We start from the raw sequence: 27,895 nt of genomic DNA, 5'->3' as shown, positions 1-27,895 counted from the left end.
GCTAAGGATGAATGTAGTGTTAGCCTGCTGAGGAAAAGGCCACCCATCTATGCCTCCTTAGATTGTAGACACCTCTTGCCTATAAGCATAAAAGGAGTATTAAAAAAAAAAAAAAAAAAACACAACAAGCTACTGTACACTGCAAACTTACCAGAGAATCCCAAGAATGGAAGGGCCGGAGCTCAGTGATCCTCTGAGCTTTCTTTAAAGAGCACTGAGGGATGAGGGAGAGCTCATCCAGGGATGCATATTGCAAGAAGCTGACTATTCTAGTTTTGTATTCCTCCTCCATTGTTTCATCTCCACTGCTGTAGTCTTCATCCAGAACACTGCCTGCATCCGACGCTGACTCCTCGCTCTCTGAGTCCCTTTTAAAGTTATCATTATTTTTGTCTTTTGATTTTTTCTTTAAGCCATTGTGCGTGGTGGGTTGATTGCTAGGTTTCTTCTCTTGGGTTCTGTTTTTAGGGGGATTTTTGTCGCTCGGAAACGCTCCTTTGCCGTTAGGCAGGTCATTTGCGGTCGCGCTCTGTAAGCCATCTGTTTATGTAACACAAATACAGATTTAATACAACGACCACAGGCAGCATTCTAAACTTTTGTGACAAATAATGAGTGCGCAAGAAAACCACCATGCGTAAAATCCACATTGTGCAGTCTGCGCTGTCATTTAATGTTCTTGGTCTTTGCACTTATAATATAAGGGCACCAAACAGTACTGATGTGATGAAGTAAGGCAGGTTACATCTCTTTACTGGCGATTTAACAATAAGGCTTCAATTACATTGAGATTTTAGGGACAGCAGCATGTGGCTTAACATAAGTCAGTGCATTATTCCCTCTTTTTTGCACAGTGGGAGGAGGAACTATTAAGGATGCTCCAACCTCAGCCCAATCCGTGCAAGAGATTACTCATGTGTTATTGGTCTGTACAGCTGAGCAGGAACATAGGTCTCTGAAACTGAACTGGAAGAATCTGAAAAGAACACCATCACATCACACACCCATCTGCTTACAAATGTCACTACAAAGCATTTAAAAAAAACACTCAGGATGCTTTGGTATATAAGAAAATGAACAGTTACCAAACATTTTAGCTACCCCTTTTATCAGGGGATTTTCTGCATCAGTAAAATCAGTATATTAGCAAGCAGACTTAGGCTATGTTCACACGCTGTACGAACAACATCCGTTCCTCCATGAACGCCGTTTAACGCTACCTAGGGTCAGAACTAATGAGAATTAATGATCACCACAGGTGTTAGACAACGTCCATTCACGGCGAAACAGCCATTGTTTGTACAATGTGTGAACAAAGCCTTAAAGGAGCACCTTTTATTAGAGGAAGAAAAAAAAAACAAAAAAAAACAACTTTTGACGTGTCGGTCGGGACAGAGTGTTCAGACTAGAGATGAGCAAATTTACAGTACTGACGAAGCGAATCACTTTGTTATTTTGGCAGTCGGCTAATCAGCCAGCTGCCTTTCAACTCACTGCTGCTCCGGGTGCCGGGAAAAGCTGGATCCAGGTTGTCCAGGCACCGGGGGAGGAGCAGCACGGAGCGGCAATAATAAGCTGACTGCCGAAATAACGAAGCAATTCACTTTGTTATTACTGTAAATTTGCTCAACCCTAGTTCAGACCCCGACAGATCAGGCGCATGAGCCAGGAGAGGCATGTGTGCAGCAGATTCAGTCTAGTCTGTTTTATGAGACCGCGTGGGCGAACACCGGACCGAGTGAAGGGAGAGAAGCACCATGCATCCAGAGGAGCCAGGGAGCATCGGGGACCCTCTCCAGGAAGTGTGGGGGGTGGCCAGACTGGGCAGTGGCTCTATCAGAGACTGACACCACCAGGGTCCGGACAAACCGCCATAGGGACCTGAAAGACCCAAAGTCTTTTCTTGATTCAAGCAGAGGTAGGACAACCACCTCCAGCTCTTGTTCCCATAGGGACAGGAAACAGAAACTGGATTTGGAAGGGGAGTTTGCTCTTTTAAAGATCCAGGGTTCCTGTATCCTGTTTCCTGTCCAATGGGATTAGGAGGTGGACCTCTCCAGGGGTGCAGTCATAGGGCGAGGAGAGAAAAGCTGGATGCAGGTTCTCCAGGCACCCGGGGAGGAGCAGCACGGAGCGGCAATAATAAGCCGACTGCGAAGATAACGAAGCAATTCGCTTCGTTATTACTGTACATTTGCTCATCCCTAGTTCAGACCTTGACAGATCAGGCGAATGAGCCGGGAGAGGCATGTGTGCAGCACATTGTCTGTTTTATGTGACCTGGACAGCCGAAAGAAAGTCTATGCGGTCGTCCTGGTCAGATGTCTTCTAGCTCATTTTCCTGATTGGTCATGGTCTGAACACTCAAACCCCAAGCGATCAAAACTTCTGACATGTCTCTGTAATGACAGGTACTCTTTAATAAAGCCTAAAAACATAAGGAGAAATTTGTCAAGCAGTCTTACAGTACTAAGAAAATGCAAACATATACCATAAAGGTTTTTTACACACACACACAAACCTGCTGAATGCATATAAATGTGTAAGTCGTTATAGTAATCTACTAAAGTTTTCTACTCCAAAAAGTTTTTCAGGGGGGACAAAAAAAAAAAGGATAGTTGGTGGGGGGTGCAGGGTGGATAGGCTATTAGCTACCATATTTCAGGGAGAACAGGGCTGGAAGCAGCTGGCACTAATTCTTGCAGTGATTGTACAGGTTACTGCAGCCTTGACTCCTATTCATTTCAATAGGACTGCAGGCGCTCTGTTCTTGCACCATGCCAATATCTCTTGATAATCTATACTGGGAATGGGCTATCAATTTTTTCCTCGCTGAGGAGTAATCACTGTATAATTACCTGCAGAATTTTTTTTTTATAAATTATGTAGTATTGAGTTACAGGATTAAGATGGTTGAATAGTCTGGATTCAGGATGCAACATCTATATCTTCAGGGGATGAATATTGGGGGTTTTGGGTATTATGCCCTGGACTGGGCTCAAAAAAGTGGAGATGTAAGTCCCGAATCAGCTGCAAGTCCCAAAAACCCACTGACTTATACTGTCCATTTGGTTGCATTATGGTGTTCATCATTCTGGTGTGCTATTCCTTTCATCAAGTATGGTAAAATCTACAACAGTGGCTTTGATAAGGTCAAATCATTAAAGGAGAAGTCTGGCAAAAACTTTTATTAAAGTATTGTATTGTCCCCCAAAAGTTATACATCACCAATATACACTTATTATGGGAAATGCTTATAAAGTGCTTTTTTCCCTGCACTTACTACTACATCAAGGCTTCACTTCCTGGATAACATGGTGATGTCACTTCCTGGATAACATGGTGATGTCACTTCCTGGATGACATGGTGATGTCACGCCCCGACTCCAAGAGCTGTGAGGGCTGTGGCTGCTGGAGAGGATGATGATAGAGGGATTCTCAGTGTCCCTCCAGTGCCCTGTGTCCCTCAGTGTCCCCCTGCCATTATCCTCTCCAGCAGCCACAGCCCGCACAGCTCTGGTCGTGACATCATGTTATCCAGGAAGTGAAGCCTTGATGCAGTAGTAAGGGCAGGAAAAAAGCACTTTATAAGCATTTCCTGTAATAAGTGTATATTGGCGATTTGTGAAGCTTTTGGGGGGTAATACAATACTTTAATAAAAATTTTGGCCGGACTTCCCCTTTAAAAGGCATCACTCCTAGAATACTGCTGTCTTTGACACAAAAGTGTTTCATATTACTGAACTGAATATGTTTGTATTTGTCTAGCATACTTTGTCTATTAATTTCTCATAATTTTCAATTGTGTCCTTCCTAAGCAATCAGTTTACAGCACACTCCAGAATTCCAAAAATAAGAATATTGATAGCTTATTCCCCTCCCCCACAGATCAGATGTTTCAAAGGTGAGTGCAGGGGCCTCTTTGCTTACTTGGGTCTATACTGTCACATGTTGCAAATTTAGTAGCTGCAGCACTGACTAATGATGTGTTTACACATACGGATTTATCTGACAGATTTTTTAAAGAGGACCTGTCACCCCCCCGTGCCGGGGTGACAGGCTCCTGACCCCCTGCTAGATCCCCCTATACTCACCTGATCCCGCTTCCTGATGCGGTCGGGTCACAGAGATATCAGCTCCCGAAGCCCAACGCGCGCGCTGACAGCAGAGTCAGACACTCATAGAGAATGAATGGGGAGTCCGATGCTCCGTCATTCTCTATGGGCATCGGACTCTCCTGTGAGCGCGCGCACCGGGCTTTGGGAGCTGAAATCTCTATGACCCGACCGGATCAGGAAGCGGGACCCGGCGCGATTAGGTAAGTATAGGGCGCTCTAATGGGGGGTCGGGAGCCTGTCACCCCGGCACGGGGGGGGTGACAGGTAACATTTAAGCCCAAGCCAGGAATGGATTTGAAGAGAGGAGAAATCTCAGTCTTTCCTTTATGACCTGTTCCCTGATTATAGTCTGTTCCTGGCTTTGGCTTAAAAAATCTGTCAGATAAATCTCTGTGTAAATGCACGCTTATTCCAGTCATTTAAATACACTGCTCAGAGCAAACAGAGGCCGCTGTGCTCCCCCTTCTTAATACATCTGGTGCAACATAGACTCTGAGCAGGAGAGGTTTTCTATGGGGGATTTGCTGCTGCTCTGGACAGTTCCTGACATGGACAGAGTTGGCAGCAGAGAACACTGTCAGACTGGTAAGAATAAACCACTTCCTGCAGGACATACAGGACATCGCTGTAGCAGTGATTTACGATTGCCATTGGAATCTTCTCTGCTTACATGAACGCGCAGAGGAGCAGAAAAGTTCCAGGGATGTGACTTGCATCGGGAGTAGGACTGGCGGGGGGGGGGGGGGGGGGGGGGTTATGCAGGGTTCTATCCAGGGTGGGGTAGGTTCGGCCCGCTCTTCCTGGGTGACAAGAATTTAAATTTTTATTAAAAGGATAATTCACCCCCCAAAAAATTGTTTCAAATCAACTGGTGCTAGAAAGTGCCAGAGATTAGTAATTTACTACTATTAAAAATTACCCAGTCTTTCAGTACGTATCAGCTGCTGTATGTCCTGCAGGAAGTGGTGTATTCTTTCTAGTCTGACACAGTGCTCTCTGCCAAAACCTCTGTCTGTGACAACAACTGTCTAGAGCAGTAGCAAAGCCTCACAGAAAACCTTTCCTGCTCTCCAGACAGGAAATAATACACCACTTCCTGCAGGACATACAGCAGCTGATACTGGAATATTTGAGATTATTATTGTTTTAATAGAAATAAATTACAAATCTCTGGCACCAGTTGATTTAAAAGAAAAAAAAGGTTCTGTGTTCCTTTCAGAGAAAAGTGTTTAAAACACCTGGCTTTTCCCCATGTGCCTCAGCTGGATTTATGGGTCCCTGCCTATTAGTATAGAGGAAAAGATCTGTAGATCAATTAGGAAAAAAACTGTAAAACCATTAGGGTTTTTGACACCAGCTTTCTGCAGTTTTCACTCACTCTGTTGAGCCAAAGCCAGAAGAAAATTCATATAGAATGAAAAATAATAAAAGGAGGAATCCAATTGGGGCTTTGGCTGAAAATCAAAATAAATAAATAAATACAAACACTGAAAAAGGTAGGATACCAATAAATGTTCAGGCAACTGGTACATACTGTTTGAAATCCAGTTTTCCACAGCAACCAAGCTCATGTTTTATTTTACCAGATTTAAAAATCTGGGCTGCGATTGGCTGCTGTGGGGGAACATAAAAGAAATAAAAAAAAATAAACCTGTGGGTTTCAGGAAGATTAATAAATCTGGGTCAATATGTTTAAGGGATTCCATAAAGCAAATATAGATAAATGCACATTTTATAAACAATTTTGTTGTCTCGTAAAATGGGGTTAAAATTAATATTGTGCATGTATATGTATATATGTAAGCAAATATAGTCTCAACTCTTAACCAGATAAATCCAGGAAAAAAAAAATCTTTAAAAAGGTCCAGGATATGTTAAGATTAGAGATGAGCGAACCTAGAGCATGCTCGAGTCGATCCGAACCCGATCGTTCGGCATTTGATTAGCGGTGTCTGCTGAACTTGGATAAAGTACTAAGGCTATGTGGAAATCATGGATATAGTCATTGGCTGTATCCATGTTTTCCAGACAACCTTAGAGCTTTATCCAAGTTCAGCAGCCCCAGCTAATCAAATGCCGAACGTTCGGGTTCGGATGGACTCGAACCAGAACCCGGTTCGCTCATCTCTAGTTAAGATATATATTTAAAGCGGCACTATCAGCAGGTTTAGGCCAGTGAACCTGCTTATATGCCGCTATTTACCTTAGGACAGCAGCGCCGCTGTTTATACTCCTGTACGGTCCGGTACTGTGACAATATTAGCTAATTACTAATATGCTAATAAGCAGCTTCCGAGCATTTGGGGCATTCCTCTTCAGCTCAGAGCACCCGCTCGGCCCGCCTGGCCTGCCCTCCCACTGTGCCAGTGCTTTTCAATTCCAGTCCTCAGGAATCACCAACAGGTCATGTTTTGAGGATACCCCATCCAAAGAACACCTGTGATAAGACCTGATAAGAGTATAATTATATCACTTGTGAAATACTAAGGAAATCCTCAAAACATGACCTGTTGGTGAGGCCTGAGGACTGGAAATGAGAAGCACTGCACTATGCATATTTATATAAGCATTGTTAGACCGCTTGTTACAGGCTGCTCCCTGCACATGCGCAGTAACAAGCAGCCTAACTATGCATATATGTGCCGCTTTAATGCAGAGTTCAATCATTTCATTACAATGCAATCTTCTGCAGATTCTGTACATGTGACTGGACCAATATGAAGCTTCTGATTATTCATAGCAGAGTTGTCAATCATGTGGCCCCTCTAGCTGTTGCAAAACTCCAATTTCCATCATGCCTGGACAGCCAAAGCTTTGGCTATCCAGGAATGATGGAATTTGGAGTTTTGCAACAGCTGGAGGGCCACAACTTTGACACCAGTGATGGTCTCCTAAATTAAACAGATGCTTTAAGACCATATTGATGAAAGTCCAGATACTGTCATTTCACATTAATCCAATTGCAGAGATGCCAGTGGGTCTTCAAAAGGTGTTATCAGACTTTAATGAAAAAATTAAAGTATTGTATTGCCCCCCCCCCCCCCCCCCAAACGTACAAATCCCCAATATACAGTACACTTATTACGGCAAAAGCTTATAAAGTGTTTTTTTCCCTGCACTTACTACTGCATCAAGGCTTCACTTCCTGGATAACATGGTGATGTCACGACCCGACTCCCAGAGCTGTGCAGGCTGTGGCTGCTGGAGAGGATGATGGCAGAGGGATGCTCAGTGTCCCCCCAGTGCCCTGTGTCCCTCAGTGTCCCCCTGGCATCATCCTCTCCAGCAGCCACAGCCCGCACAGCTCTGGGAGTTGGGTCATGACATCACCATTTTATCAAGGAAGTGACATCACCATGTTATCCAGGAAGTGAAGCCTTGATGCAGTGGTAAGTGCAGGGGGAAAAAAAGCACTTTATGGCCATTTCCTGTAATAAGTGTATATTGGGGATTTGTATAACTTTTGAGGGGCAATACAATACTTTAAAAAACATTTTTCCTGGACTTCTCCTTTAACTAGCTATACTTATCTATTCAATCCCTTAAAGCATCCAGAGCTTAAGCTCCAGTCCTTGCCAACAACTTTATTGGCACTCATTGCAAAAATAAATAAAATTAAATATTAATGCACTAATTTGAATGAAACTTAACGTGTGATCAAAGTGATGAAATATGTATGCAATAATAATGGCTCCCCATTTTATCTCTATACCGGTTGGGGTAATGCAGCACTCCACTGCAAAGGTGGGACTGAAGCACTCACTGAAAGGCTTCTAAGTAAGTGTACTCCCTCTATATACTGACAGCAGCTCCCTGTGTACCTCATAGAGCTAATATCAGACTCCCCCCCCCCTCCAGGCTGTGCTGTCCTGCTCTGTGGTGTTTTGGTCCATAAGATTGCTTACATGGAGGAGCATGTGACCAGGTCCCGCCCCCCAGTGTCCACCACACAGCCTGTATATGTGTATGGAGAACACAGTGGACAGGGCATGGTCACATGCTGCTCCATGTCAGCCATTTTGTGGACTTAAACAAAACAGAGCAGGGCAGCCCAGCCTGGTGAAGGGGAGTCTGATTTTAGCTCTATGAGGTACACAGGGAGCTGCTGTCAGTATATACATTGAGCACACTTACTAATACTTTGTACTGACCTATTTTACTAAAAAGTGGCCAACCCCTTTAAAGGAGTTGTCCAGCGAAAATCTTTTTCTTTCAAATTAACTGGTGTCAGAAAGTTATATAGATTTGTAATTTACTGCTATTATAAAATCTCATGTCTTCTCATACTTATCAGCTGCTGTATGTCCTGCAGGAAATGTTTTATTTTCAGTCTGAGACATAGTGCTCTCTGCTGACATCTCTGGCCGAGACAGGAAATGTCCAGAGCAGGAGAGGTTTTCTATGGGGATTCCCATAGAAAGCCTTTCCTACTCTGGAGAAATAGAAGTAAATTACAAATCTTTATAACTTTCTGACATCAGTTGATTTGAAAGAAAAAGATTTTTGCTGGACAACCCCTTTAAGATAATATGGTTCCAGTCCATAACTGGCCAGATTTCTTATTCATGACACCAACGCCCACAATGCTGTTTACCCACATTGCTGCTATAGCCGATCACTAGTTTCAGTGGCATGTGTCACAAAACCATTGATCTGTGATGGCCTGAAGCGGAGACCTGGGTATACGGGCACATTGTTACTGCACCCATGTAAACAAAGCCAGTGGGAAGGACTGGAGTGGATGCAAAAGGGGTTTAAAGAGACTCCTTACACACAATCTGACACCCCCAAACCACTTGTACCTTCGGATAGCTGCTTTTAATACAAGATCTGTCCTGTGGTCTTTTCGGCAGGTGATGCAGTTATTGCCCTAAAAAGATACTTTTAAACTTGAAGCCCGTGCCCTATGGTAGTATCTGTGCCCTAACTTTGCACCACCCCTCCGTCCCTCCTCCCCACCCTCCTCATCATTAGGAATGCCACTGAAACATTTTCTCCATGCTTAACACTGTACAGGTCAATAAAGATCCAGCCCATGTGCCGGGCTGCCACAGGTGGGGAATAGGAGGCAATCTGCCTGGAGCATTCCTAATGATGAAGAGGGTGGGGAGGAGGGACAGAGAGGTTGTGCAAAGTTAGGGCAGAGAAATTCCCGTTTAGCACGGGCTTCAAGTTTAAAAGTATTTTTTTAGGACAATAACTGCATCACCTGCCGAACGGACCCCAGGACAGATCTTGGATTAAAAGCAGCTATCTGAAGGTACAAGTGGTTCTGGGGGGGGGGGGGGGGTCAGATTGTGGGTACAGAGTCGCATTAAACAAGTGAGCTTTTCCCTCACATCCAAGACAAAATAATAAGTGAACAGAGGAGAACATGCACATGTCATTGCGATTGAGAGGTGTGGTTAAATGGACTTAAAAAGTATGCATTTGTAAATTATTCTCATTGTAAGACTTAGAATATTCATTTGCATTGTCTGTGTACGTAACTGTCAGCTATCAGAAAAGCTTTACACAAAAAAGTACTCTTTTGTGTTCACGCTTCGCTACTGCTGTTTTTTTTTATTATTATTATTCTTTAAATCAAGTCCTGTTACCTTGTTCATCTTCTGCAAACAACTTTAGTGCCTCAAGTGCTTCATGAAAAGACCAGTCATGCTCTTGAAGTACTTCTCTAAGCTCCTGTCCAAAAACAATAGTTGCATGATTAAAGAAAGCACTTATCCAATTAGATACAGATCAGGAAAGAAAATTATCAGTAAATACACTTTTCTCAATAACTGACACGTCTCATCATTTATTAACATGAAGCCTCCCAAAAAAGGCTTTACACTAAACATTTGTAACCATTAAGCAGCTATAGTCAACTGGGGCGGAACTATGACTTGAAAATACAGAGAACAGTTCAAAGTCTTAACTATGGCATAAAGAAATCAATGCAGATTTCAGGGCATGCTGTGAGTTTTGCAGACTAAGGGTATGTTCACAAATTAATCAGGAGGATGGTCCGTTACTGGCCTCTCTGCCTGTGAATCATCCCCTCTGAGCGTGCTGACAGGCAGGACGCGGTGACTAGAAACAGGCTGGAAGCCGCCCAGATGACTAGCTCCCCGCATCTTCCTGTCACGCGCCCAGGTTATTAAAGTCATTTTTCTCCAGTATAAAGCTCCTGCAGCAACAGCGGCAGGTACTTGCCGTGGCTGCTGCAGGAGCTTTATACAGCACTCCAGGCAACCATATCAGCCCGATTGGGCTGATTGGTTCCCTTTAAGTGCTCATTCACTTGTTGCTGGGAGTCTGACCACAAGGAATCAAAACTGATACATAAAGTTTATCTAACCACTAGGACACTAATGTTTCAATACCGCCCCTCTTATATATCTTTGTAGTCTGGAGGAAAGAAGGATTAACAAGGAAAGATTGAACAACAGTCTTGGGCTATGTTCACACAACATACTTTTTATTAAAAGAACAGCCATTGTTGTTTTCATATTGAAATGATTTGCATTGATGTCAATGCAAACACCGCCGTTATTAATGTATTGAACGGCCGTAGTCAGGTTGATTGTTACCTGCCGTCGTCCAAAGCCTTTAATGCAATTTGCATTTAAAACAACGACCATTGTTTTTAGTGCTAAATAACGTCCGTTGTTTGTACAGTGTGTGAACATAGCCTTACAGTATGAAGGCTCTTTGCTGCTCAGCTTCTAATTATTAATGCATTGTGGTAAAACGAGCTGTGACTGGTTGCTATGGGCAACAAAGAAACATTCCTACTGGAAGACTGCTTGATAAAGTTACTTTATTCAATATACTTTTTAAAATAACTGTCTGCTATAGCAGGCCAACATTATAGTTATACCAAGTGACAACTGTGTATGGCATCTCTAGTATATACCATATACCTTGTGATCAGTGAGGGAGCAGAACTCTCACCAATCCTGACTTAGCACTCCATCTCCTTTATTGTATTCCCTATGCGATTGTGCTTCAGGTCACCAGTTGCGCAGAACTGTAGCACATTCCCATGCACTTAAAGGGGTTATCCAGCGCTACAAAAACATGGCCGCTTTCTTCCAGAGACAGCCTCACTCTTGTCTCCAGCTTGGGCGGGGTTTTGCTGCTCAGTTCTATTGAAGTGAATGGAGCTTAATTGCAAACCGCACCTGAACTGGAGACAAGAGTTGTGTTGTCACTGAAAGAAAGTGGCTATGTTTTTGTAGCACTGGATAACCCCTTTTAAATGGGGCCATGCTACAGTTCCCTGCACTGTGAGTAGCCAAAGCAGAGAGTTTATTGAAATAAGTGGCAGAGAACAGGAAGCGGTTTAAAATTTCTTTCTATAATAGGCCGTACAAAATGGAAAAATAAAGATCCGCAAACACACCATAAAACTAAACACTTACCTCCTTATCCAAATCCGGGAAATGTTTCTGCAGCTTTTTTACACTAGCTTCTTGTTTTTCAAATTCATCTTCTGAATCAGAACTGTCATCTACAGCAAACTGCAAGTATAAAGGAACATAACTAAGTAAGATATACTCACAACTGAATTGCAGAGTCATTGCAGTTATCGTGAAGAGCATTTATTAAAGAAATCAAAAATTTAATCTATTTCCCATCAAATTATGACGCATGTCCTACAACATAAGGGTTTATTATGAGAAGTAAAATGGTACAAACCCTCCAGACTGTTACCTGCAGTGCACAGAGGCTCCCACGGTTTCCCGCCAGCTATGAGCTGCTTGGACGTGATCCCCTCAATGCCTGGGAATCCAGTCCCTGCAGCTCTCCCTGAATAAAGAGGGATGCTCCTTGAAACAGGGACGAGTATTCTATTGTTTCTGAATTGAGACATTATCATATGGGGCAAATAAATTATCAAAAATTTTGTATAGTTTCAAACTTGAAAGGAATGTGTCTAAGCACAATGCCTTCAATTTTTTTCTGTGTATGCCCCATTTCCCCAGCTCAGTTTGATTGCTATGATGTCCTGCATATTGCATCACTATAATGAAAGTGAATGGAATGCTAAGAGCTTGTTTTCAATAGGAATGCATGTACGTACATATAACCAACCATGTCATTAAAACTATTTGTATGATTGTGCAGTTGTGTTGAGACACACAGATTCCAGCAGAACAGGGACCCTCTTATTTGGGGATCCACAGGGAGATGGCAGGTCAGGGAGGGGGTCCTTTTAATTATCAAAATGTTGCTGTTCACCGCTTCCCCTCTGTGTACCCACTGACCCTCCCCCCCCCACCCCCCTTCCCGTTTTTTTTCCTTCCTCTCGTTGGGTCTCACCCTCTTATCTTTTGGGCACACCTTTTTTTTTCCTGTCCTGTAGCACTTCTATGGACTTCTTATAAAGATAATATACAGGTCCGTACAACGCTTCACTTTAGAAGTGGAGTACAGAGCTGCCGGAGTTTTGAAAAGGTATCCTGCCGCGCAAGCAAAATGGTAAGTGGGGTGAAATAATGCTAAGCACTTAAAAACTAAATAAAATTGGCCAGGACACGGTCTTAAAAACGCTGCAGCCAAATGTTAACTAAAAGTCAATAGGGAAAGATGAAACCCCATTTTTAGGTGTAGATGTCAGAATATTAAATAATACATTTTCTAGAAGTAGGACATAAATAACTATTATTAGAGCTGAGCGCAACTCAAGCATACTCAAGTCCGATTGTTAAAGCGACTCTGTACCCACAATCTGACCCCCCAAACCGCTTGTACCTTCGGATAGCTGCTTTCTATCCTAGATCTGTCCTGGGATGCGTTTAGCAGGTGATGCAGTTATTGTCCTAAAAAACTACTTTTAAACTTGCAGCCCTGTGTCAAACTGACGTGGCCTAGAGTGTGTGTGCGCATTAGGCTGGCACATCCTCTCTGTCCCTCCTCATCATTAGGAATACTCCAAGCAGGTATTCTCCTATTCCTCACCTGTGTGAACACTGTACATGGGCTGGATCGTTAAGGCACCTGTGCAGTGTTCACTGCAGAAGAATAGGAAAAATCCTGCCAGTGGCATTCCTAATGATGAGGAGGAGGAGGGACAGAGGGGTGGTGCAAAGTTTGTGCACAGATACTTTAGGCCACGTCAGTTTGACACAGAGCTGCAAGTTTAAAAGTTGTTTTCTAGGACAATAACTACATCACCTGCCGAACGGACCCCAGGACAGATCTTGGATTAAAAGCAGCTACCGGAAGGTACAAGTGGTTCGGTAGGGTCAGACTCACTTTAAGCATTTGAATAATGGTGGCTGAAGTTGGATGCAACCCCAGGGAGTCTCTCAAAACAACAGCCTATGGCTGTATCCATATTACCCCAGACTCCCTCGGACTGCATCCAATTTCTTCAGTCACCGATATTCAAATGCCAAATGACTATCCTACAATACAAGATCCTGGAAACTTCCAAAAACATCACTATTTTTCCTGCTTTTCACAGAACCCAAAAAGTCTATAGCTGTGGTAATAGCCAATTTGCAGAAATCTCTCTCTGAGCGGCGCAGCAAGGATTACCCAATAATCTCAGCTGGCACAGGAAGAGGATGCCAAGTGAGAAGGCCCAATTAGTTAGCTATGAGTCCAAATGATTGCTGAAAGATTGTGCTGAAAAGCAAATAACTTATGGCTCAGCTGGAGTCATCATGACTTATTGCACTTATTTCTTCAAACCTATGCTAGATATCAATACACACAGATGTACACCTACTGTAAAGCCACATTACCCAAACTACTGAACAATATAACATGATTGACCACTACTTACGGAGTCAGATTTTTTTTTCTTTGCAACTTGTCTTCCATTTCTGTCCTGCTCTTTAATCTTCCCTTTAGGACTGTCTTCCAGCTTTCTTTTCCGTGATGAAGCTTAAACGACAACAACACCAACTTTAACAACTAAATGAATACTATTTGTAATAATAATAGTTATGATTTATGTTCACAAAGATAGATAAAACATGGCTAAAAGTATTTCCATCCAAGATTAACACTTACAGCTAACTGGCCACATGACACTGCATGGCTTGCAGTAAGAAAGCATTCAAGCAGTTCAGGACATGACTGGTCTTTTGCTCACATTACCATGTGAATTGCAGTGAAGCTTAACAAATTCTAAATTACAACCTATTAGACAGCAGTCACAGGGGGAAAAAAAAACTTTAGCTAATCCAAAAGGCACGTGTTGCATGCAGACGTTGTTTGGTGTCCACTGGCTTGTGATCCACGTGCAACAGCTATTCAAAAGGCGCCAGAATTTAAAATTAGTTGTAGTGTACTATAATGGTGTTATAGTAGACAACTGCATTAATTAAAGAAAACTGCTAGATATTATTCATTCATCTTTTCTAGAAGTCACAGTGTATACATGATAAAGCCTTGTGACCAATTTTTTTTTTGTTACAAAAAGCAGTCAGGGTATATTCACATGTGGCAGATTTTCTGTAGAATTGTTGAAATCTGCTGAATATAGTGTATATGTAAACGCACCCTTAGGCTATGTTCACACTACGTAAAACTACGGCCGTAGTTTTGCGGGGTGGGACATAGCTTTATTTTTAATGGGATCCTGGCCGGAGCGTACACACATCGTATACGCTCCGGCCGGGATCCCATGCAACGCCGGAAAAAACGGACATGTCAGTTTTCTGCGGCCGGAATTCAGTGAATTCCGGCCGCAGAAAGACCTGTCAGTTCACACAGTGAAGCAAGCGGCTCCGGTCGCTCGCTTCACTGTGTGCTATGGGAAGCTCTGATGCGGGCACGCGCTGATGCGGCTGGAAAGATCACCCGGCCGGTACGACGGTCACAGAACGGCCGGTTGTTCACGTAGTGTGAACATAGCCTTAGGGTGTGCAGCAAATTTGATGTTGCAGATTTGATGCTGTGTTCCTTAATACAGTTACATTGATATCTGCAGCAGATCCTCCATGTGTTAATGAACCCTTAACCCCTTAAGGACGGGGCCCATTTTCATTTTTGCGTTTTCGGTTTTTCCTCCTTGTGTTAAAAAGGCCATAGCAGAAACCCATATGAGCCCTTATTTTTTGCGTCACTAATTGTACTTTGCAATGACAGGCTGAATTTTTGCATTTGGTACACTACGAAACCAGAAAAAAATTCTTTTATTTGGGGGAACTGTGTTTTTAGGCCATTCGCCCTGGGGTAAAACTGACTTGTTATGCATGTTCCTCAAGTCGTTACGATTAAAACGATATGTAACATGTATAACTTTTATTGTATCTGATGGCCTATAAAAAATTCAAACCATTGTTAACAAATATACGTTCCTTAAAATCGCTCCATTCCCAGGCTTATAACGCTTTTATTCTATGGGGTTGTCAGGTGTCTTTTTTTGCGCCATGATGTGTTCTTTCTATCGGTACCTTAATTGCGCATATATGACTTTTTGATTGATTTTTATTACATTTTTTCTGGATTTGATGCGACCAAAAATGCGCAATTTTGCACTTTGGGATATTTTTGCGCTGACGCCGTTTACCGTGCGAGATCAGGAATGGGATTAATTAATAGTTCGGGCGATTACGCACGCGGCGATACCAAACATGTTTATTTATTTACTTTTATTTAAAACCAGGGAAAAGGGGGGTGATTCAGACTTTTATTAGGGGAGGGGGCTTTTTACTATAAACACTTTTTTTTTTTTTTTTTTTTTTTACACATATACTAGAAGCCCCCCTAGGGGACTTCTAGTATATATACTTTGATCTCTCATTGAGATCTTTGCTGTATAGATATACAGCAAAGATCAATGAGATAGGCACTCGTTTGCTTTCGGCTGCTGCAGCCGGAAACAAATGAGTGCCGAGCCGGGGACGGCATCCCCGGCCGGCATCAGTAACGGAGATCGCTCCTCCGGGACAACGTCCCAGAGGAGCGATCTCCCCCACTAGACCCCAGGGAAATGTTGCCTCCGGTAAACGGAGGCAGCTGTCAACTTTGACAGCTGCCTCCGATTAGCCAATAGCGGCGGTCCCGGCTACACGCGGCACCCGGGACCGCGGCGCTTCAAAGCCGGGTCGCCGCGCGGCCCCTCTTTGAAGTGCTAACGAGGACATATGATGTATGTGTACGTCATATGTCCTTAAGAGGTTAAAGTGTCACTGTCAATTATTTTATTTTTTTTCCCAGAAATCAATAGTACAGGCGATTTTAAGAAACTTTGTAATTGGGTTTATTAGTTGAAAAATGCATTTTTAGCATAAAAAAGAAGTTTGAAGCTCTCCCCGTCTTCATTGTTCTCTATGAAGATGGGAGGGTGGAGGAGATGAGGCACCAAAACAGGATAACAAAGAGTTAATTTACAGCTACATCATCGGGCTATCTCCTCTGAAGTCAGCCCTGAATACTGGCTTTCAGCTGGTGTAATCATTTGTTCTCTGCTCTTTGCTACCAACTCATCTCCCTCCTCCCCCTCCCCTCTCCATAGAACAGACAGGATCTGACTGATGTAAAACAGATTTCCTGATAATGAGCAGTGCATAAGAGAGGAGGGAAGGGGGGCTGGGGAAAGTCTTTTTGAATGCAGATAATGGCAGATTTGCCTAATAAACCCAATTACAAAAAGTTTCTTAAAATCGCCTGTATGGATGGACCACAAGGATACCAAATGCTGGGCATGCATCTTTAGCTTCTACGGGGAAGCAGAAACCACATAATACTATGGATACATGGGAAAGAATGGAAAAATAGTAACTAATGATAGATCAGTATTTAAGTTCAAGAATGCACTGTTCATAACGAAAGATTCCACAATCCAGTTATGCAAAATCTAGAGCCCTGTATCCAGGGATTAAGGAAAGCTGATGCTTGTTTTCTGACAATTTAAAGTAAGCCGTAGGGTAGGAAATAACATGGATAACTTGCAGCGGATTTCGCTGCTTGCCATCCCGCAGGTCCCATAGGCTGCATTCTATGGGCAGGCAGATTCCGCCGTATGCCTAAAGAATTGTCATGTCAATTCTTTGGGCGGACGGCAAAATCTGCCTGCTCACAGAATGGAGTCTATGGGACAAGCGGAGAGTGAAGCAGGAGTGCGCAGCGACGAGCGGCAGCATCCGCTGCAAGTTATCCGCATGATTGTACATCTAAGTTTTTTGTTTTTGTTTAGAGGCACGAGGCATTCTTCTGCAGGTTATTTATTAACTATAATGCACTTTACAAGACCCTCTAAAAAGTTACGGACCTCTCCACTATTTTGGAGCCACACGCATTGCTGAAAAAGTGGGCTTTAGTATTCATAAACCAATGGCAAAAAGGATTTCATGATATTATATAGTGACTTGAGGAGCATTAAAAAAAAAAAAAGTTATAAAAAGTAGGAATTGCACCAAAGAAAATCAGCCATGACATACCATAACATGTCAAACTGTCCGACAAGGGATTTTCATGTGACAAGTTAATGATGCAAAGAGAAGAAAAAGCTGAGCTATACTGTATATTGTGATCTAAGGTTAAATTCTTTCATTGCTTTGATCATAAACTAACCTTAGGACATACCTGGGGCAGAATTTAGCAAAAAAGCTTAAGAAAAAAAAAGAAAAAGGTTTTCACACTAATTTTCTCAGACTAGTAGGCAGTGGGGGAAAAAAAACTAGTGGTCATTTGGACAAAAAAAAATAAAAATAAAAAATAAGTATAACATGGACCATCTGGAAGGTTCCAAATGCAATTCTGCTAGTTTCAGCACATTAGTCATAAATATTTGCTAATTTACGTATGATAAAATACATAGTTTATGATGCAAATGATGTAAAAGCAGCTGTTAAACAAGGTCTCTTCACCTTACAAGAACTAAGTGCCTGAAGTGAAATCACTTGCTATTAAACGGTAACATGCCTCCTCCTGTTTAAAACCTTTTAAATGTGGGCAACAGCTGTGAGATGAAATGGCAAAGAGCCCCACAGGCTTGTGTGTGGAGACTCGCTTGTTGGCATCCAGCTCTGGCAGGAACTTTTATATAAATCAGGTACTAAAGATCTCTTTTGATAATGTTAGTATAATCTGGACATTAAAGGATTATGTGAATATTCACACAGAGCTCCATCATTATCAATCAGCAAAAAGAGAAGAAAATACAGTGTTGGAGCACATTCACACATACAGGGGTTTCAGCTGCATGTTCCATCTTTTGTTACGAGTTTGAAGCCCCAAAACAAGCAGTGTAAATGTACCCTTAGGCTCCATTCACACGTCCGTAGCCGCAGAACTGCAGCCAAAGGCCCTATTACATGGGGCGATCAGCAGGAGCAAGCGAGCGCCAACTTGTCAGGTCAGTGCTCGCATGCTGCTTGTTCACCGTCTGAACTATTACACACACTGACAGCAAGCGGGTAATTGCGCGGGAGGCGCAGAGAGCTGCGGGAGGGGCCCTTGGAAAGCGACAGCAGCAGATCGTTGCTATCCTAGTTTGTCTTCAGCATGTTGAAAGACATTGAAAGACAATGATCAGCCGTTATTGTGCACGTTGGCAAATTGTTGACTTTTATAACACAGATTATCAACCGTAATGGCCAAGAATTGGCAAAATATTGTGTAATAGGGCCAAAAGGATGTACACCTCTAGCCGTTCCCAATTGCATGGACCCGTTCACTAGTGCAACTGCAGTTCATAGTAAGAACTGTCTGAATTTTTATGGCACGGATCATGGCCCTGTAACATCCAAGGCTGCGGAGTCGATAAGCCGCAGCTCAGACTCCTGAATTTTATCAGGGACCAACTAAGACTTGTTCATAAATGGCAGGTCAGACACCAGGGGAGTTATGTATCACACTGATGTAAAGCAGAACCGGCCCAGCAGCTTCTCCCTAATGTCCTACATAATGCTGGACAGCGAATAAGGCAAAGATATAAAGCAGATTCTCCTGTGTGTTGTGAGGATGCAGCCAGTCTCCAACCAACATGCCCTGAACAACTCAAAACTAGACTAGCTGGACCAGGTGGTCTTTTGCTGCTTACAGTCTTCTAACTAAATATTCACCATACACAAAGAAAAACTGCTAAAAACGCCAGATATAAGTGATATAGGCCCAGATTTATCAGCTGTCTGTGATTGTCTGCGCTCCTGAATCATCATGGCTCCACAGGAACTACCCTACCTCAGCCAGTCAGTGGCTGCAGCTGTGTCCCTCCTCCCTCACTGATTGGCTGAGCGGACATTTCTTATTGGGGCTGCGACATCCCAGGATCGGGAGCCCAGCGGGAGACCATGCCCACTGTAAGGGCTCAGGGACATTTAAACAGGACTTCCTTATGATGATTCCATCCCAATAGGCCCAGTGCTTTATTACAGATACAGTAACAGTACAGTACAGTGGAACTTGAACTTTTCTCTGTATTTGGCTGTTTTTGCGAGCGTGGATTGTGGGTTGTACATGGCAAGTTTAGCACTGGTTAAGGCTTCACATACAGTACAGTACTGTATAAGACTGCTGGAGTGCATATACAGCACAGTAGTAGTACAGTCAGTGCACCACCATCTCCCATCCTGTATAGTGCAGGGATTGGGGGAGAGGCACTATACAGTGAAGAATGAGTGAGGAGTTAGTAACTACTGTACTATAACTGCTAGTTTTGTTGAACACAACTTGTTTTAAATGTCCTGTATAGTATAGTGCTGCTCTGTATTGTAGTGATTAAACTGAGCGCTTTTCAATGTAATAGGTGGGTACTGTAGTTATTTATTGGTGGGTGCTGAAACCAAAACATTTACATTATTTCTTACGGGAAAACACTGCTTGGTTCTCAAACTGCCTTCCTGAACCAATTAAGAACAGAGGTATTACTGATATATGGAGGAAATGTTTCACCCTTTGTAACTAAATACATGCAAAATAGATCTCACACCTCTTGAGGAAAAAGATGTCCCTTCAAGTCAAGTCTCACTCAATCTAGGAGTCTTAAAACACTGACTGGGGTTTACATGCCAAGCCAAACAATATCTCTAAAAAGGAAAGATTTCCCATCTGCAGAGAGCTGTTTCGGGGTTGTTGCCCCTCTCCAGTGCAGAGCAGGGAGTTGGCTGGCTAGTGAGAGGTCTATCGATGTGGGTCAAAGCAATACCAACTCTCATTAACCCCTTAAAGAGAACCTATCACCTAAAAATCTCTGTCCCTATTACCAAAGTACATCTCTCCCTAAGTCTATCTATGAAGATACAGGCTGCTTTTGCAGTCTCTATCTTATACTTTACCCAATTCCAGGTTTTCGGTGCAGCAAGGCCGGGCGCCGCCATCTAGATCACGTCGCTTGCGTTCCACAGCGGTGGAACGCAAGTGAATAATCAAGATGGCGGCGCCGGCCTTGCTGCATTGCAAAAGAGGATTTGGTAAAGTATAAGATACAGACTGCAAAGGCAGTCTGTATCTTCATTTTGTCCATTTATGAAGCCTTTGCAGTCTGTATCTTATACTTTACCTGATCTTCTTGTTCGCTGCAGTAGGGCCGGCAACACAATCTTAATTACGTCACTTGCATTCCAGCGGTGGAACGCAAGTAATGTAATCAAGATGGCGGCGCCGGCCCTACTGCAGCCAACAAGAAGATCAGGTAAAGGCAGTCTGTATCTTCATGGTTAAACTAACAGGTTGAGTCAGGACAGACATACACAACGATCTCGTGCTGTATAGCGCGAGATCGCTGTGTATTTACAGAGCGGCGGGCAAAGGCTCATGGGAGCCCTTCCCGCCGCTCGGCAAATCGGGAGTTTCCTGTCCTGAGCCGGCTCTTTTGAAAAGAGCTTGTTAATATGGGTAATTATCTATAAATGTTCAGAATTTTAAAAAGGCTTTCAAAGCACAATATGGTGTAGAATATAGAGCTTCTGTTTAGACTACCGCTCGAAAAGAGCCCATCTTCACCGGAGAGCATTTTTAAAATGGGTTACCCGGTGCCACAGGAATAAAACAAACAAAACAAAAAAAAATTTGTTATACTAACCTATCTTCATTCCCCTTTACATCTGTCCTGCTGAACTGTGCTTCCTGCTTCTGTCTAAACAAATGGGAAACAGGAAGCACAGCTCCATTCACATGCATGTGCTGTGCAAACATGCAAAAAATTTTCACACTGTGCCAACGGCAGGTATACCATCACTTTATGATACGGAAAACAATTTAAGTCACAATGGTTCTTAAGAAATAACTACTGCCATTATAAAAGTTACATTTCATGTTTTAAACCATACCTTTCTCATCAACCTGAGCTACACCAGCAGCAACTGCATCTTCCAATGTGTCAGTGGATTCAATAAGCTAAAAAGGATAAAAAATAAATTCCTTAATTGCTACAGTATTTTAAACGCTCTTAACACAAAAATAAAAATCTTACAATATATTATCAAATAGAACAATTTTAAGACTGTTGGAGAAAAAAAAATCATCTAGGGTAAGAAAGCTATACAGCTTTGTAAAGTACTTATCAGCTGCCGTATGTCCTAAAGGAAGTGTGACATGGACAGAGGTGGCAGCAGAGAGTACATGTCAGAAATCGCCCAGAGAGCAAATACCCTTTCTTGCTTTTGAAAATTCTTGTCACAGAGAGGTGGCGGCAGCAAAGAGCGAAATAAAACACCATTTCATGCAGGGCATAAAGCAGCTGATAAGCAATGGAAGAGCTGAGCAAATTTACAGTAATAACAAATCAAAGTGTTTCATTATCTCCGCAATCCGCAGGCTGCCTTTTACCTCTGCCTCTGGGAAAAGCTGGATCCAGTCCTGGGAAATTTCTCCCAGTTTCCCAGGACTGGATCCAGCTTCCCCCAACAGGAGCAGCAGTGAGTTAAAAGGCAGCCAGCTGATGAGTGGATTGCAGAGATAATGAAGCTTTTCACTTCGTTATTACTGTAAATTCGCTCATCTCTACTTTTTGCCCCCAGATGATTTGAGGAAAAAAACATCTCTGGAGTACTCCTTTAAAAGGGAAATTGTCAGCAGGTTAGACAAATTTGCTGATGTGTCCCTATTGAGCACCGGACACTGAGAATGAAGATACATTTCTTATCTTTATCCATGTCGCCATTTCTGTGCAGTTTGTAGTTTAACCCCTAGACCAGTAAGGTGGTTTAGTGCAGGAATACCTCCCGAAGTGAACCAATCTGGCCAACTCCGCTTTTCATGTAAAGGGATGGGGCTGCGGGGGCAGATCGGTGCACTGGAAGCGGTAGTCCCTGCCCCAGTGCGCCAAACTGCCTTACTAAGCAAGGGTTTAAACTACAAACTGCATGGAAACTGGGACGAGGATGAAGATAAGACACTTACCTTACCCAATTTGCAATAAAAAAAAAAATATATAATAATAATAATAATAATAATAATAAAAAAAAATCAGTAAGTTAGATAAATCTAACCTACTGATGGTTTCTCTTTAAGATAGCGGCCGCCGATGACAGGGCGCCCACCACTCCCTCCTTCCTTCGTTCCTGGGAGCAGGAACTGGGGGATCACCCTTTCCTCTGAGGAAAAAAAGTTTCCATTCTGAATACATCCCACGGTTTCTCCCAGTGTGTGAAATTACAGGAGAATCACTACAAACTGGTTAACAGATGTTATAAAACCGCAGAGCTCTTATATCGCATGGGCCTGTCTCTTACGGACAATTGTTGGAGGTGCCAGATCATACCCTTTTGGCAAGAAGTAGAACGGTAGATCAATGCGATACTTCCCTCCCCGTTCGTGTTGACTGCACAATTAGTACTTTTGGTTTTGCAGTCAAAAGATTTTATCCCTGCTAAACACAACTTGGCCGCACATTTGGTAGCTGCTGCCAAACTACTAGTCCCGCAGCACTGGCTGAATGCCTTACCCCCTACACGTACCCAGTGGCTAGATAAGGTCAACCAGATCTATAGACTCTAGGAGCTCACCAGTTGGGCGAACGGGACTCATGATGCGTTCTTAAAAGTTTGGTCGCCATGGCTGGACCATAAAGGTCCTGCCACCAACACCTCCCCCCAGACTTACTCACCACCCACCTCCTGAATGATTAGAGGTCAGCAGCTTCCACCCCTCGATGTCCTTATTACAGTACAGGTAAGTGGCACGACTGCCTCGCCGGGACCTTCCTCACTTAGAACCCACCCTATATGATCTTGCATGACTTCCATGGCTATGGATGTTTTTGTATGATCTTAAACTGCCTCCCTACACTACCTTTAACACCCCCCCCACTCCGCGGAATATCACCTCTGCCTAGCATCACTGGCTACTACTAACTCCTACAGGACTCCAACACCTATGGGATTTACGAGACTTTATGCGGATGTATCGCCTACCTGTCAACTGAAAGACTTTTTACAGGAACACTTCTCAACTGTGCCTACCCCCCTCCCCCCTCCATACTCCTTCTCCCCTCCTGTTCTTTTTTACTCAAGTTATTGTTGTAATGCTTTTCATTGCCGATTGTAGGCGCTGATATTTCAATAAAAACAGATTTGATTTAAAAAAAAAAAAAAAAAAAAAAAAAAAAAAAGATATTGGCCGCTGAAGAAAAAGAAACTGGCCATGACCCTTAAAAAAAAAAAAAAAAAAACAAATGTAGTAGCAGGGGAAGGCCTGCACAGGACTTGTCATGGGGTGGTGGGGTGGGTTAATGTTAGATAAACCTTACTTGTAATAACTCTTCATTGGTCCTTTGAGGGAAGATTTCTCTAAGCCGCTGCATTTTTTCATCTTTGGTTTTATACTTATGAGGTACATTACTTGCAGTCATCTTCTTCGAAGTTGGGCAGTCATCTTCAGAGTCATCAGTTGGAGATTCAGAAAACCCATTCCTTATAGAGAAAGCAACAATTCAAATTAAGTAGCATGTTGCAAACAGGAAAAATTACTAAATGGAGACATAACAAAAAGCACAGCACAAAGGAGGCCATTTCAGAATTGCATACCAAGGCTGTGTTTTCTTTGTGGTTATGGTGCCTTTTTGCCACAATTTTTAAACTGTAAAATTGATACATTTTTGACAGAATCGAGAAATGGCAATATTTTACCACAACTGCGCAAATTAAGGCAAAAATTGTAAATGAAAACAAAACAAAACAAAACAAAACCACAGCTTCAAACATGATATCAGGAGATGCAGTGTGCTACATAAGCTGGAACCCACGGGCTACACAGTTTGCAAAACTCCTATTAGAGTCTAAAGGAGTTAGGCAAATTGCATAACTTACCAGATTTAGCAGGTTTCAGCTGCGGATATGTCTTAAATGTTCCAGATAAGTTTCCCCCTTCAGGGCCAGTTCATACAGAGCAAAAGCGGTGGAATTCCGTGGCAGAACTCTCTGCTGCAGAATTCCGCCTGCCCCAATCTCAGTGTGTCAATGGAGGTCAAGGGACATCGCTTTTCTTTGAGCGGAGAGCGACGGAAGCAGAGGCGCGCAAGCCCCTCCATAGGGCTGAGGCAGGTGGAATTCCGCAACGGAGTTCCTCCACGGAATTCTGCCGCTTTTGCTGTGTGAACTGGCACCTTAATGTTTTAGGTCAGGGATGTCAAACTCATCAGGGAGGGAGAGTTGGATGCCAAAGCTGCCAGCAGCACACTAGGTATGTATACGTGATCTGAAAAGTTAGAGGGATATATGTATACCTGTGCGGTCAGTTTCTCTTTGCTATTGACCACAAATCCCTTGTTTACACAGAAAAATATGCAGCCGATAAATTTTAAAAGCAGTCCAAAAGATGTGATCAGCCAAGGATCGGGCGTGTTCCCTCTCCTTGGCTGATTGGTGTCACTTTTTACATTTTTCTAGCAATGTTTCTAACACTACTCCTGGCTGATAATTGTCCTATGTAAAAGGCCCTTAAGGGTGGCTTTACACAGACAGATCTGTCTGGCAGATTTTTGAAGCCAAAGCCAGGAATGGATTTGGAAAGAAGAGAAATCTCAATCTATCCTTTATGGCCTGTTATCTGTTTATAGTCTGTTCTTGGCTTTAGCTTTAAAATCTGTCAGATAAATCTCTCTGTGTAAAGGCACCATTAGTCAACAAAAGATATCAACTACTGAGAGTGCTCGATTTTTATCGCTTCCATCCCCTGACTAACACGACAACACACAAAAATCTTTTCTTTTAGTATAATCTACTGTAATTAGTTACATGTGTCTTGGGGCAAGTGTTCAGTAAACTATTGCAAACCACAAACACTGTGCGAACCTGCAATACTAATCTATTTATTGCCACCATATTATAGAGCAGGAAGAACTGAGCAGACTGATATACATCTTTGTGAGAAAAGAGTCAGTATAACTTGTTGATTGAAATCACATTCTGTGTTAGGGCCCTATTCCACGGGCCGAGGAGGGCCCGATCAACGATGTAAACGAGCGCCGATCTGCTAGATCGCCGCTCGTTTAATGGGCTTATTCCACGGCCCGATGATCGTTGAACGAGGGCTGCAGAGAAATCGTTACCAATGTCCTTGTAGCATACATTACCTGTCAGGTCTTGTCCGCCGCTCTGTCTTCCACCCCGGGTTCCGCGCGCTCTAGCTTCAGAATGGCCTGTCAGCTGACAGGCCACTCAGCCAATCAAAGGCGCACCGCTATTCCACCGTAGCATTGCGCGGTGGGGGAACAATGATTTTAGGTCTGCCACTAAATGAACGATCAGCCGATGACACGATCATTGGCTGATCGTTCTCTCTATTCCACCGAGCGATAATCGGCCGAATCGGGCCGATTATCGTTCCTGTGGAATAGGGCCCTTAGTCTCCAGTGGGCAGTGTCACTCAATGGACTGGACCCTTTAGCATGGAAACATCCGGGATTTCACTCAATAAATTACAGGTTATACTGAATCTTTTCCATAAAAGATATACATAAATCCGCTCAGCTTCTTTTGCTCTATAACATGATGCCAACAGCTTAGGTAGCATTTTCATGGTGACGAGTTTCCTTTAAGAGGTTATTGTGGTTTCCTTCACTTAGACAGGCTAAAGGGTACATTTTACATACAGGATCTACACCAGTTTGATGATGTTCCATCATTGATATGTGCAGCATCAAATCTTCTGCTGACCCTGTAGGCGTGAATTGGGAAGGGGGGGGGGGGGTGACAAAGAGAAAAAAAAAGCCACTTGTTACTCACTCTTGCTGTGGATGGGTTTTTCTGTGCATGGAACTGAAACTTGGCTTATTTTCACGGTCTTCATTTTCAGAATCTGAATCAAGGAAACTAACACCTTTATTTCCCTTAAACAAGGACACATTGTTTAATCTTTTATATTCAGGAGTTTCTGGGATGCTGGTAACTGCAAAAGGAATATATATGTTATTGTTTTCCCCAAAAAACTAAAGGCTATGGATACCGCTGAAAAGCATTTTATTTATGCATTGTACCTAAAATAGGCACAAGTACATTTTCTCCATTTTTTCCATTTAAAATTTTGCTAGGTTTTCCTTGTAGGGCCTCTACAATATGCCTTTTCTCTGAGCTTTCCCCCATGGTATATACTACAGGCGAGAGGAGGCTGAAGTACTTTTGTCTTTTCTATCTACTGGATTTGCCTTTTACTGCACAGATCACTTTTAAGCAGCCTCCTCGTTATCACAGACAGAAAGGGAAGTCTCTGCTTATTACTAAACTGTCAGACTTTAGGCTTATTTTATTCTATCAATTGTAAAAAAATGTTAAACGCGAACCAATCAGCCCAATGTGGTTCACTGAACCGCTGTATACAGCTTCTGAGCAGCATACGGCATGTACCGGCCGCGGCTGCAACAAGAGCTGTATACCCTAGAAAAAGAGGTTTAATAACCCGGGCACGTGACAAGCAGAGGCGGAGAGGTAGTCATCTGGGCAGGTCAATGCACGTCACTAGTCACCGCTCTCTGCCTGTCACCGCGCTCCGAGCCGCAGCAATCCCTCGTTGATAGGCCATCAATCTTATAAATTCAGACAACCCCTTTAAACATCTCACCGGCTTTGCCATCTAACTCAGATTTTGGAGTGCTAGGTCGGCTCGATCCTTCACTTCCATCTGAGACTTGGTCCCCTTTTTTGTTCTTATCAAAACGGAAGCGGTCAAGGTTGAAGGTGCTCATAACTTCACAGCAGACATACACAACCAAGGAATCTAGAAAAAGCTTAAACATAAAACAGGCTGTCAACAATACAAATCACTTTTTTTTTAAATTCTATTTATTACTATATTAAAGGAGAAGTCCGGCGAAAATTTTTATTAAAGTATTGTATTGTCCCCCAAAAGTTATACAAACACCAATATACACTTATTATGAGAAATGCTTATAAAGTGCTTTTTTCCCCGCACTTACTATTGCATCAAGGCTTCACTTCCTGGATAACATAATGATGTCACTTCCTGGATAACATGGTGATGTCACGACCCAACTCCCAGAGCTGTGCGGGCTGTGGCTGCTGGAGAGGATGATGGCAGAGGGATGCTCAGTGTCCTTCCAGTGCCCTGTGTCCCCCTGCCATCATCCTCCCCAGCAGCCACAGCCCGCACAGCTCTGGGAGTCGGGTCGTGACATCACTATTTTATCCCGGAAGTGACATCACCATTTTATCCAGGAAGTGAAGCCTTGATGCAGTAGTAAGTTCAGGGAAAAAAAGCACTTAATAAGCATTTCCCGTAATAAGTGTATATAAGTGATTTGTATAATTTTTGGAGGGCAATACAATACTTTAATAAACATTTTTTGCTGGACTTTAATGTATTTGCATGCTTGAGAAAAGCGTTTACGGTCGATATATTGCGGTCGTTAACCCTTTGAGGACCAGGCCCAAAAG

General features: G+C 43.0%; 1 protein-coding gene across 4 annotated transcripts in view; it reads right to left on the bottom strand.

The window, feature by feature from the left end:
* The window catches only part of SMARCAD1 (SNF2 related chromatin remodeling ATPase with DExD box 1), a 62,308-nt gene that overhangs the window by 25,038 nt on the left and 9,375 nt on the right, over positions 1–27,895 (bottom strand). For 2 of the 4 annotated variants that reach the window (XM_069978328.1, XM_069978329.1), the window contains exons 2-9: positions 27,063–27,228; positions 26,231–26,393; positions 23,755–23,917; positions 21,335–21,401; positions 13,897–13,997; positions 11,525–11,623; positions 9,716–9,800; positions 152–540 (exon numbers count right to left, since the gene is read on the bottom strand). In XM_069978328.1, the coding sequence (XP_069834429.1) occupies positions 152–540; positions 9,716–9,800; positions 11,525–11,623; positions 13,897–13,997; positions 21,335–21,401; positions 23,755–23,917; positions 26,231–26,393; positions 27,063–27,186 (1,191 nt within the window). In that variant the 5' untranslated portion in view covers positions 27,187–27,228. Of the gene's footprint in view, positions 1–151; positions 541–9,715; positions 9,801–11,524; positions 11,624–13,896; positions 13,998–21,334; positions 21,402–23,754; positions 23,918–26,230; positions 26,394–27,062; positions 27,229–27,895 lie in introns of those variants that run through there. The other 2 variants (XM_069978330.1, XM_069978331.1) reach the window with 2 other exon arrangements.

Source organism: Dendropsophus ebraccatus, chromosome 7 (assembly GCF_027789765.1).
Source record: "Dendropsophus ebraccatus isolate aDenEbr1 chromosome 7, aDenEbr1.pat, whole genome shotgun sequence".
Classification (NCBI taxonomy): domain Eukaryota; kingdom Metazoa; phylum Chordata; class Amphibia; order Anura; family Hylidae; genus Dendropsophus; species Dendropsophus ebraccatus.
The sequence above is the reverse complement of the archived record's forward strand: the minus strand, read 5'-3'. Positions and strand labels throughout refer to the sequence as shown.